The following is a 12,712-nucleotide window of genomic DNA, read 5'->3' on the forward strand; positions in this document are numbered from 1 at the left end:
TCTAACAGGCCTGAGCTTGAAACAAATTTTGTATTCAACCAGTCACCCAGGGGTGCTGTCACATTGGCCACAAAATCATTCTCACTCAATTTTCAATGAAGTGCAGTCATTTGATGCCTTCAGAGACTGCAGTTTTGCTACTCTGTTTCTAGTTTTTAAGAGGGAGCCTGTTACTGTGTTTAGAATTGGCTCAAATTCCTAAGATCATAGGACAAACACATGTGCACTTGGTCTTAATATGGATTTTCGCTTTAAGAAAAAAATAATAAAATATTCCCCCTCAGCCATTGCCAGGAAATGGTCATGATTATGGAGACATCCATTGCACTTAATACTGGCTGAGTCTGGGCTTCTTCTTTGCTGAGAGGGTTTGATGTGTCTCGACAGGCAGATGTGAGTCTCGACCAACACTCTGTGAGGTTGCCAACCGGCCATTTACCCAGTCAGCCAGGTCTCTCAAAACCTCCAGAGAGGCTGCACGACCTGAAAGGCATCAGTGTCTGGGAGTTCATAACAATGCGACCCAAGCTCTATCTCAGCCATTTGTTTCTGCCACTTTGGCACTGAGAGAATTGCTCTCAATCTCTTGGAGGGAGTCTGGCATTCTTGCACCCCATCCATCACAAGTCCTCTCTCCAGCGGATGGACCACTTCCACGCCTGTTCCCTCCCTGTCTGCCACTTTCATAGGCTAGATGCTGCCTCTGTGCACAGCAGTCATCTTCCTGTGCCTGTTGCAATTACCCTCTGCTCAGACATACATCACCCGGGACACTGGTGGACAATTTTTTTTCCTTTGTTCTGGCACTACAGGAATTGACTGTGATGGCCACAGACCAGTGATATGTGGCTGTAAATGCTCCTTTCCTCCAGTGTTCCTCCATAAAGCACCAATGTTTGACCTCCTGAGAGTGACATGTGAAGTGAACTAAGATTTGTGACCAAACTCCATGAACTTACTTGACTTTGAAGAAGACCTAGTTTACAGAAAAACATTCTTGTTCTACTCAAACAGCCAGATTTTCTAGGAATTTTTAAAACTGCAAACGTGAGACTTGAGAATAATGAAAAATGAATCTTTCCTTGATGTGTCTAGCTTTCCCATTTTAGCTTCAATTTATCAAGAGGGCTTGCAGGCATGCTAAGATGTAAATAACAGCAATTGCAAATGTAGTATATGACAAATGACAAAGTATAACATCCCAAATGGCATATGAATTCATCTGAAAGGAAATATCACACTGCTTGGATTTTTAATGACAAAGCAAGCTGTTTATATAGGCGTCATACATGTATGGTTGTGTGGGATACTGACTGCCTGCATGGTTGAAATGAGCTCTATTTCAGAGTTAATGATGTGCTGGAGCAGTGGTGGCCTCACATAAGCATTGTGTTTAGTTGGGGGACAGTGCTTTTATTGGAAATCCCGAGAGTGACAATAATCCCCAACAACAATAATCGGCTCTGTAGCCCTCCCTGACCTCTGACCTCCCTGTGGAGTGGGGAAGGCGAAGAGAGAATTTGTAGGATAAAAAATATCTGCAAAAAGGCCACTCTTTCACTAGCTTCACACACACACACACACACACACACACACGCACACACACAGCTAAAGGTTAAACCCATGCCTACAGTCACTCATTATAGAGTTTCCATGTGTGGATTGGCCAATATGTGTGTGCATGTGGGTGTGAGAGGGAGTATAGGGGGAGAGGGGGCTCTTGGCTAGTGTCGAAAGCGGTTAAATCATCACACATAGGACCAAAGTGGCACTTATAGCACATAAACGTCAGTTGGAATGAGTTGGTTGTGGGTAGCCAGTATAATATGCATACCGGTGTGCATGTGTGTAAGTTCGTGTGTGTGTGTATGTGTGTGCACTTGTGGGAGTGTGAAGTGTAAGAAGCAGAGAAGATTAAAAACAGACAGATGATTCAGTCAAGCATCTGCTCACATCAAGTTCAATTATCAAGTCGAGAAAATATCCAAGGAAGATTTTTCCGTGGTATTTCTCTTTCATTTGTTTCTCACATTCCCTCAAATAACAAAAGGGATGTCTTTCAAGCCACGGCAATGACAGAACTTATAATCAGTCATCACAGCTCGAATAAAAATATGCTTTTTTCCCCTCCGACAGGCCTCGTCTTGTAGAGCTTTTCAGCAAGGCGTCGGATCAGCAAGGGCAATCGCTCACGATGCACAAGCAGGTGATGATTAAAGGCCGACCTTACGCTTAATTAGTGGCAACTGGGAGATTTCACTGCTTGGCTATGAATCATGGGGGGAAAACGCAGCCGCCAGGGAAATGTTACCTAAGTGATTAGGTGAGGGGTGTAAATCAATAGTGCCACTGACCTGCGGATGGAGTGGCAGGGGGAAGTGAGGTGCAAAATGAAGATGGAAAAAAAAGGAATGAAAGGACATGATTAACACGACTGACCTGCTCCTGTCTCACGGATATAAACAGCAAAGGTACTCAGGGTGAGTGAAGAAACTGAAGACCCTAATTTTCTTTATTTTATTTAAGTTATTATGAAAAGATTGGAGATTAATGAATACTCTTTCATTGGTAAGTGTGATGCCAGGTTTTTTGATATGGTAGAATGTTTTTAACTGCCATAATAGAAGACCAGAAAAACACTTGAACATTATTAATATATGTTTGCAGGCTAGAAGGTGACAAATACATATATTAATATTATAATGGAAATGTGGCCACCAGCAAGATAAAGAAAACACGGTCTCTTTTGCTGCAGGTTAGGAAAGTAGAAATCATCCCCAGCACTCTGGCTCAGATAAAACAATTAATCTTACATTGAGCACTTCACCCGAAAGCTAAGAAAGGAGCTAAATGGCTCATTGAAATCTGGAGCTTTAATCGCTTCTGTGAGGCAGTTTGTGCCAAATCAGTTGTTGATGCTTCATTCCCCCCTCTCTGCTCTAAATGGGCCAAACTCTTCTTAATATGTAGCCAAGGTCAGGAGACGCATTAGTTATTGAAGAGTGGAGATCAATAGCCGAAGCAGTCCTTGACAACGCACAGCCTGAGAATGGCTAACTACAACTTATCTGCCGGTGTGTGTGTGTGTGTGTGTGTGTGTGTGAGTGAGGGAGTGTGCTACTGTGTGAGACCAAGCAGCATGTTAAAAATCAGTAATCGCAGTCTCCAGTGTCTGCTACTGGTGCTGGAGAAAAAAGTAATGTTTGGAAGAGAACTTCAGTGATTTTTAAAGCAAACAATGCTGTGAACACATTCAGTGAGACACTGTGTCCTCAAAATGTTCAAATACAAGTGAATTGCACTGGCTGTTACAATCAAGCTTTTATTGTCATGTTCATTGTGAGTGTCCTGCCTCAATTCACTTTTGTCATTTTCCATGTTTAATCATGTCTACAATCTTTCCCTAACCCTAAATCTGAACCTCCATTGTTAGTCTTTATATTAACAGTGGAAAAATTCATATGTGTAATGTTCGCTTGTGGTGACAAAGCCACAGAGAATTAGCAAACAATTCTGCAGTTCCCCTCAGTTCTCTGGAGCACTTTAGCATCATTAAGCTCATTTTTTTTTTAGTTTTATGGTTCTGTGTCTGTTGGATATATAAGTACTAAGCTAACAACCTCACTGCTACTTTTTTAAAGCCAGGAGTAGTCAATGCTTTTTTGTGATTTCACTGTAAACCCATATTTCAGCAGTTAACTTGGTCAGTTAAATGTTGTTTTCACTATTGGCTCTGATGGTCATAACTAAGTATATGTAGAGCACTTGAGTCATCCTTTAACCCAGCGGTCCCCAGCCACCGGGCCGACCGGTACCGGGCCGCACAGAAAGTATAAATAACGTATTTCACTTTATTGACTATTGGCGTCTGTCGGGTGTTTTATTTTGAAAAATGACCGGAATGTCTGTCCATTACATCCGTCTGTGCTTCCTGATACCGCTTGACACACACCGATCTCTGTCATGGCTGTGACGTCCGACAAATAAAAACAGCTAGCTAACTAGCTAAAGAGTAAAACACAAATGTCTGTGAAGAGTTTCTTTGAAAGAGGGAAATGCCCAACGATGAAACAGCAGAAAAGTCTAAGACTGTCAAGAAAAACAAAACTGCATTTAATGGGAAATACCAGGAGTCCTACTTAAAATACGGCCTTATCCTGACAGGTGATTCACGTGCTCCAGGCCCCCTGTACATGATATGTGGCGACAGGCTATCAAATGAGGCAATGAAGCCTTCAAAACTGCTTCAACACATAGAGACAAAGCACCCTGCATTAGAAGACAAGACAGAACTCTTGTTCTTCAAAGAAAAACGGACAGGACAGAACGGAGAAACGGACGGACAGAAGCAAGTCTTCAGGACCACCACAGCAGCAGGTGTAGCTGCCCAGAGAGCACCGTACTTCGTGGCTAACGTTGCTAAAGCTAAGAGGCGTCCTTTCACTGTTGGTGAAGAGCTGATGCTGCCTGCTGCTAAGGACATCTGCCGTGAACTTGCTCCCTCTGATTCTGCGTTATGGTGAGTGGTATTTCTTATCGTTTGTTTGTTTTTATACTGAATCTACCCCCCGTGCAAAAAAAGGACCGCTGCTTTAGCCGATTTTTATTCGTCATACCTTCTGTAAAATTCGGTTTAACGTTAATGTTTACTATCATGTACTTTATAGTACTGTATTAACAGCACATTCAACATTAAATCAAGGGACAGGGTTGTTCAGTACCAAAAGTATACATCTTTTCATCCTCTTACAAAAGCAAGATGAATTACAGTTTAACAGTTTCAAAAGCAAAATCTGGCTTTAGAAGCTCTTTTATACTCATCTTTTGTACTAAATGCCACATTTGCAGGTCAATTTGAATCAAAATCAATTTACTGAATCTGCTTGCAATTAAATACCAGTTCCTAATGCCCCATGAAAATATGGCCCAGGCGCTGGCTGTGTGATTCTGTCAATTCAGGTGGAGATGAGTCCCACGTGGCTCATTTCACTCTCACACACATGCACACACACACACGCACACCTACACGTCCAGTTATAATTGACTCTATTGAGCAGGAACAGCATGCTTTCTCATTGCTCCAGCGCTAATTGGGTTCCGTGCCCTTACTTTTTTACATGAAACACGTTTTATGGAGCAATTTAAAATACGGACCGCTGCATAATTAGAAGGAGATGAGGGAATGAGTGGGATCTGTGCCATGACAGCCCCAAGATGAAATGCCTTTTATACACTTGGGGTGCTCCGTGCTTAAAGAAATCATTTGTCTGAAAAGAGAGACAGAGTGGGTTTGGACAAAAGCATCAGATCACCTTCCATTACAATGTAAATATTAGGAGACTGCAACTGGCAAGGCTGTAATGTAATGTGTTAGATGAGTGGATCCAAATGGGGTCATCCATAAGTGATTTTGGGAAAAGGTGGAGGAAGGAAACGCATGAAGGTAAATAATGATTAGCTTTTGGGAGCATATGCTGTTACTTTCATAAACTCACTCCTAATGACTTATTTGGCAGTTGTTGTTTTGACCTGTGTGTACTGTGTAAATGTTCAGTCACCGGGGTAGGGCCAGATGTTTGGCAGACACATGTGCACATTAATAAACAGCATGCACACACATGTTTGTACACACATATACAGATGCTCACACAAATCCTCACATCCACAATAACAGCTACACTCAGGCTCGCATGCACACACTCTCACTTGACATCCTCTGGGAGTCACTCGAGGAAGAGTCATTTTTTCCCTCTCCCTGTTTGTTGATATTTGTCCTGTCAACTCTCTAAACCGACTGCTGGCTCCTGTATGGACCTGAGAAAAACACTTCAAACACTGTTGCAAATATTTAACATTTTGAAATGGGACTGAATTTACTTTCTGATAATCAAGGAGGCTAAAACAGTTTGACAAAATATATGCTTCAAAGAACTGTAAACCTTTCGCATAAAGTTGAGTATCAAGCCTCTTTTTTTCTCTCTCTAACTCTGGTAGTTAGAGAGCCGCTCCCAGTCCATGATATGTTTTCCTAAAATGCCAATTTTGGTAAACAGCTTTACCCTGGGTTTTAGGTTGTGTTGAGTTAGCCAGTTTGCTGTTGACATGCAACACCTGGAGTTGTGTTCCTCAAAGTGAAAGTCAGTGTGTGGCTGCTGTTAAGTTTCTTTTATGTGGGGACTTTTCTCCAGCTAGACTTACATTATGTTTGCACTGCCAGTATTTTTGCTAGTTGCTGATCTGGTGAAGTAGTGTGTGTTGGTTGTGTTATATGTGGGTAACATTTGAATATAGTGTAGCAGCTGTAGTTAGCCAATTAACTTTTGATTGGCTTTTGCAAACAAAGAAAATGCACATTAGTTACAATTAGCTTGCTAGTGGCTGCATTTCAGAGAGGCATTGTATTTGATAGTGGGTTAAAATCATGTTTATCCTGCTCTAACTAGTTTCAGTTTTGTTGTGGTTGTACCACTGCTTGTGGCTTTACATGATATGCTATCTTGAATAGATAAGATTCACGTGGTGACTTTGTGTCACCTGTCACCGGCTACTAAGTATGGCTACGTTTAACAAAGTCTGGCTACTTTGTAACAAATATTGTTAAACTGGTTTTGTGTGTAATGATTTCTGTAAACTTTTCAGAGGTTTAGTACTTTGAAGTAAAGGCCATAAACTATATCAGCAAACCTCACCATGTCCACCAGCACTGAAAAACATGGCATATCATCCTCTATAAATAACACGTTCCATGTTTAATAACCTTGTATGACCCTTCGAGAGGCACTTCAGTATTAAGAAGCCTGGTGATTACGGCACTTATTGAAGCCGTATGGCCAAAAAATCTGGGCCCGCTAATACTCCCAGTTATTCATAACTGCTGTGGTTGCATCTGGTTTCTCTCAGGTTTAAATCAATCTATGTCATGATTCACCCTGAGCAACAGCACGGCAGCTCGGAGGTCCTCAAAGCTCTTGTGTATCAGACTCTCCTCCTCTACTCGGTCAGAGATGACAAGTACAGTGTTGTAAAACTTTGCGAGCTTGGAAAGGTTTCTTTAATTGTATCCAGAATGATTGCTTTTACTTGAAGGTATTTTACTTCAGACGTTCAGATTTAGTGCAGAGGCAAAGTGGGGGATTTCAAGCAACTGGCCTTGTTTTGAGATTGCATGAGTGCTTGATGGCACTGGAAATTATTTGAATTATTGTACAAAGAGCAAGTGAGCTGTATTTATTATTTTTTTGTATTTTTTATTCTTTTACAGTACATTTGCTCTCCATTAGACATGAAAACAATAGTTTAAAATTTATTGTAAGGATCCCAGATGATGCTTATTTAGAAATTATTATTATTCAGAAATAACCACAAAACCATTAACTATAACATGATTTATAGTTATTAGAAAAACATGCATCTTAAACATTGTGCTACTCAACTGCATTTCAGTTAATTTTACAATGTACATGACATTAGTTGCAGTTCATAAGTAATAGTTTCTACAATGTATTAAGTAATAATAATCAGTTTAATTTATTATTTGTAGTGCAGTTATATGAATGACTATTAAAAGGATGGTGGTACTTTTTTTTGTCAACAAATCCAACAAAAAGACCAGAATGTCATATACTGTATGGGCACTGTATTTGATGTCCTATAAACACTGCTAATGTGAAAATTGTAAAAACTCTTTAATATTTCACTAGTGAAATGTTTCAGTCCGCAACTGAAAATAGTTCAAACAAATGCATTATGTACTCCCATTTTAGCAGGTTTTGCTAACCTCAGTGCCCAGCTGCTTTAGGAAACCACTTAGTCTATTTTTAGAAATCATCATCATCATCATACATTTATTATAGAATATTTTATATTTTTACATCATTTTAAACTATTTTAAAATAAAATAAAAAAATAAAATTTACATCTTCAGGAGGGACAATAGTACAAAAGTATTGAGAGCTGCACTGTTTTTGGTCATTTCATGGGAGCAACTCAAAGTTAGAAAAATCAAGAGGAACATCAGCCAAATCCTTATAGATTGATTTTGTGAGTGTTACTTGGATTACAATTAGAATACTTTTTTAATTAGTCAGAAAACCACTTAGGTGCTGACAGATGGAGTTTTTCAATTGTTCTTTTTAATACTTCTTTCAGCTTTTTATACAAAAGCAGGGTCCAGGATGAACAGCTCTGTCATAAATATAAAACAAAGAAACTTTAGTGAGTCTCTGGAAGCTGTGAATATGAATACAATATTAGCCTTGAAATTAGTTTTGAATGTCTGTCTGGCACCTAGAGTGAGAGAAAGAACATGCGTGGCTCTGAGAGCCAATAACAGGTCAGATTTCCCCAAAGGTTCTGACACCAGCACCAAAATTAATTGCACTGTTCTGAAGATGAATAAAGGCATTTGTGCAGTGATTAAGGGAGCCTGAGCACTCACTCCCTGCAGGCCTGAACCAACATTCAATAAGCCCACAGCAGTGCCTGCCTGCCTGATGGACTTTGCTTCCATGGAGCTGCAGAGCCTGACAGGAAACACAATGCCTACACACACACACACACACACACACACACACACACACACACACACACACACACACATTTGTATACTTCTCCGGCACAGAAACACTCCCGCATGCACATTTGCAGGCAGAAACCACCCTCCCCAGCCACACACAGAGCACTCTGTATGCATGCCAATGTATATATACATAGATTATAGTAAATACAAAAACAAACGCAGACCTGTCATTTGTCAAACAGCGGGAGCAATAACAGAATGCTTGGTACGTATGAAAATGTGTATGTGAAATGGAGAGGCAGCTGAAGCTCTCTGAATGAGGCTGTCAATGACAAGCTCTGATAAGAGAATGTTTATGATACTGTACGTGAGATCTGACTGTCTGTCACAGCGAATGGAGCCGTTGTGTGATTGTAATCGTCATCACCTTGGGTGACAACAGGGCTGCAGAGTTTTATAGCATCTGGGAGCAATAAACTGTAGGAAAGATAGCAGAGCTATGATGGAACTTGTGGGAACTGTTGGAAGATATAAGGGTCGTCAGGCTTTTATGAACATGGGCTTCAAATTTATGATGGGAATGTGTTAGGAAATAACACAATAGATTTTTTCTACTGTTATGAACAAAGACTTCTGTAGCTGTTTGAAAACAGAAAATAAGAGCGTATAATTAAGAAAAAAGAGCCGATAAATAGCTCACCGCAGTGAGTCATTTCTTCCATGAGCTGTCAGGAAGTTTGAGTTTTAACAGTGGTTTTCTTCTTATGTTTTAAAGCTGTTTGGATTGCTGTGTTTTGATAGTTTGGCATCTTCTTACCTGGATCAGTGTCAAATCCTATGAGCCTGAGAGATTTACTTTCCTCTGGCCAGCCTCCTCAACTCCTCCAAATGCCATGCATTTGATTGGTCTGGTCAACTTTACTTTTCAGCCGGCAGCCAAATCGTTTGTGAGCAGCTTCTCACTCTCACGATTTTCCTTGTTTATGTTAAACTAATCTCTCTGACAAACATTGTTCCACTTTTCCACTTCTCTCACAGTATTTTACTTACACTTTTGTGCCGCTTTTGAAGTCTTAACCACTGTATGAAATCAGTCAGGAACTGCACTGTCATCACACAGAAAATGTTTAAAAGCTTTTGCAATATTCCACCATTTCCACCCTAATATTTGGCAGTTAAGAGAGTGGATATATAATATTTAAGCATGCAGAGAGGAGTTAATGTCTGTCTTCCTTTTTCAGCTCAGCTGAGGAAAAGTCTAAAAGCACTGCCTTGGGCCTGCATTGTACTCAAAGGACTGACATTTGCTGACATCCGGTGTAATGTCATCTATTTTCAGCTTTTAAGGGTGCTCTCATATTCCAACTCAAAAAAGAAGAAAAAAAAGACTGAGATATTCAACTGGATTTGCCCTTGAATTATCCAATTGATCTCCACCCTTGGGTCTTTCTACACATTTGGCTTTAATAAACACGCTATGACTATCTAATACAGTGTTTTTCTTTCAGGGGCTGGGTTGGGAAACTGTTGGAGTCCAGGGACAAAATAGATTCCCAAATTATTCTCAGGAGATTGATGTCTTAACATTTTAAAATTCAAAAGCTTTTCCATAATTAAAAGTAGATTTGTTACTATGGTGTAGATTTTTAAACTAAATCATATATTTCCTAAAATTGTTTGCACATTGCATTTTGTAAGTTATAAGCTTAATGTCAAAACATTTTCCAGGACATTTTAAAGTTAAATTAAATTTACTGTGCTGTTGTACTGTTGCATTTATAGCTATGCTAGCAGTGAGGCTCTAGGGATAGTAGTGTTGGTCAGTCAACCATTTTCATCCAATCTGAAATATCTAAACAACTATTGGATGGTCCTTAGAGACCTGGGTGATCCTGATGAGGTTGACATTTATGATTTTGACTGAAATGTCTCAACAACTATTGGATGGATTGCCATGACATTTGGTAAAGTCATTCATATTCCCCACAGGTTGAACTGTGACTTTTCATCTGGCACCATGATCTGGTCAAATGTAAAACATTTCCAGTACTTTGATTTATACTCCAATCCCTGCAAAACTAATTACATTAGTCTCAAATGAGCTTAAATGTTAGCATGCTGCTAACCTGCAACCTTCTATACATTAGCTTAGTCACTGTGAGCATGTTAACAAGCTGACATTTTGCACAAAGCACTGTCATGCCTAAATACAACCTCACAGAGCCACTTGCCATGGTGAGTCATGTCTACACAGAAGGTATTTCAGCCTTGTTTTTCAATCATCTGTCAAACTCATGAGATAAACGTTCCAGGTACGCTCCTATTTTAATGAATCCAGCTGGATACACAGGCTCTGCTGGGCTTGGCAGAGTCTTTGTAGCCAGTTAGGCTGCCCTGCTAATGTACTGCTGATGCTACACCTACTGTGCAGCCATGGTGTGATGGTGTCTCCCAAATCAACAGTATGTATTAGTTTTATACAGCATGCACTACATACTGTACTTATTCTTTTATCAGTAAGTACAAAAAGAAATTACAGTATCTTACCGTTTTATACTAACATGAAATAATACAATATGTGCGACATCACGTCAGTCAACTATGACTTTAGAATGTCACTGCAAATTAAAGTTCACAAACAGACAGCAAAATGTTTCTCTTAAGATTTAATACTTTCTTGTTGTTTCCAAGATTTCTCTGAAGCTGTCACCACCACTAACAATTAAATTTAATTTCTTTCACATGACTATCTTAGGCTTGGGCTGTGAGCAGCTCCTCTATTTCCTTTGTGCACTGCACTGTGGGAGAACAGTGTCCATTGACAGTCATAAATTGTTTGGATTTAGCATGAATACTGTGTGTTTTGAGTATATGTCATTATGTGTTCATTCTGTGTCTTTTCCAGTGTGAACACCATGACATACACAAAAGCTGCACAGAACTGTTATGTAGTTTGGATCTGGGACAAGTGTATTGGGCCACTGAGAAAGAAAAGCATTTATTGACCTGAGATCAGTTGCTCTCATGTTTCCATTTACTGCACATTTTCTACATAGCTGTAACTGATACATTGAAAAAATAGTATCATTAAATTTGTAAATGTAACACTGCACACATATCACAATGGAGACAGACTATCTGTACTTGATAAAATGTGTTGAACTTGCCATTTCTGGTGTGTTCTCTTGCCTCCTGGCTTCCAAGTCTGCATTTCAGGAGGAGCTGCACTTCACTCAGCCATGACCGCAACCTCCGAAAGAGCTGCCAGACATTTCTCCTCTCCACTCCTGATGTCATTCTTTAAAAAAAAAAAAAAAAGTAAAAGAAAAAATAAATACTTCAGTGCCATTTCTGCATAGCCAGACATTAGAGTAGTGTTGAGAAAACAAAAGAGTAGGGGAAAAAAGAAGTGATAACATGTACACACAGCTCTGGATTCAAAACTAGAGCTATTCTCAGTATTCTGAACCCATACCCCTCAAGGTAAATCCTCTACACAGTGCCACATGGTGACATTTCACATGACTGAACCAGTAAGTTATGATGTGTAGCCAGACTTTTCTGTTTCAGGCTGTGATGAGATGTAGCGCTAACCACTGGCATTATTCTAAAGCTGATTGCATTATGATTGGAACCATAAAGGTGTTCTTTACAAGGTGAAGCATCTGAGAGTGTAAAGGCAGAGGTGAGGCAGGAGTGGAGGCACTTCATCCTGTCAGCAACCTGTCGGTCTGCCCGGATGATTCATGGCAGCCATTTTGTGTCAAAATCTCACCACAAATCAGTTTGCCATGAAAAGGAGGCTGACACTCACTCTGTCTACAGACAGTCAATGCGGGAATTCGCAGATGTGTGTCAGAGATATGGAAAAGACCAGGGAAAATTGAGTTCAAAAGCTGCTTCACAAAACACATACTGAATGCTTTTTATTTGCTCGACTCACCAGCTGCTGTTTCCCTGCAGTTCTTTAATAATTCAGGGCTAAAAGACAGGAGGCAGCCATGTTTACTGCATTTATCTCTGTGTTTGTTGCCTTAGCACCTTGCAGTATAATTGTCAGACTCACAACTCCCAGTGTAGCCACTTTTTAAGATTATTTATTAGGTTTCTATCAACAGAATGGGGGAAAAAAAATAATGCTCCCTTTGGTCCTGAGTCACAGTGCTGCTCCTGTGCTGTGACCAAACTAGTACA

At 40.0% G+C, this 12,712-nt stretch overlaps 1 protein-coding gene across 1 annotated transcript; it reads left to right on the forward strand.

Moving 5' to 3' along the window:
• The first annotated feature begins 3,806 nt into the window (after nt 1–3,806).
• On the forward strand, nt 3,807–9,991 carry LOC127142679 (SCAN domain-containing protein 3-like). The gene is made up of 2 exons (XM_051072090.1): nt 3,807–4,519; nt 9,760–9,991. Exons 1-2 carry the CDS (start codon nt 4,056–4,058, stop codon nt 9,827–9,829), a joined length of 534 nt encoding a protein of 177 aa, XP_050928047.1. The 5' UTR covers nt 3,807–4,055; the 3' UTR covers nt 9,830–9,991.
• The last annotated feature ends 2,721 nt before the right edge of the window (nt 9,992–12,712 follow it).

The sequence above is a fragment of the Lates calcarifer genome, linkage group LG7_1 (genome assembly GCF_001640805.2).
Source record: "Lates calcarifer isolate ASB-BC8 linkage group LG7_1, TLL_Latcal_v3, whole genome shotgun sequence".
Classification (NCBI taxonomy): domain Eukaryota; kingdom Metazoa; phylum Chordata; class Actinopteri; family Centropomidae; genus Lates; species Lates calcarifer.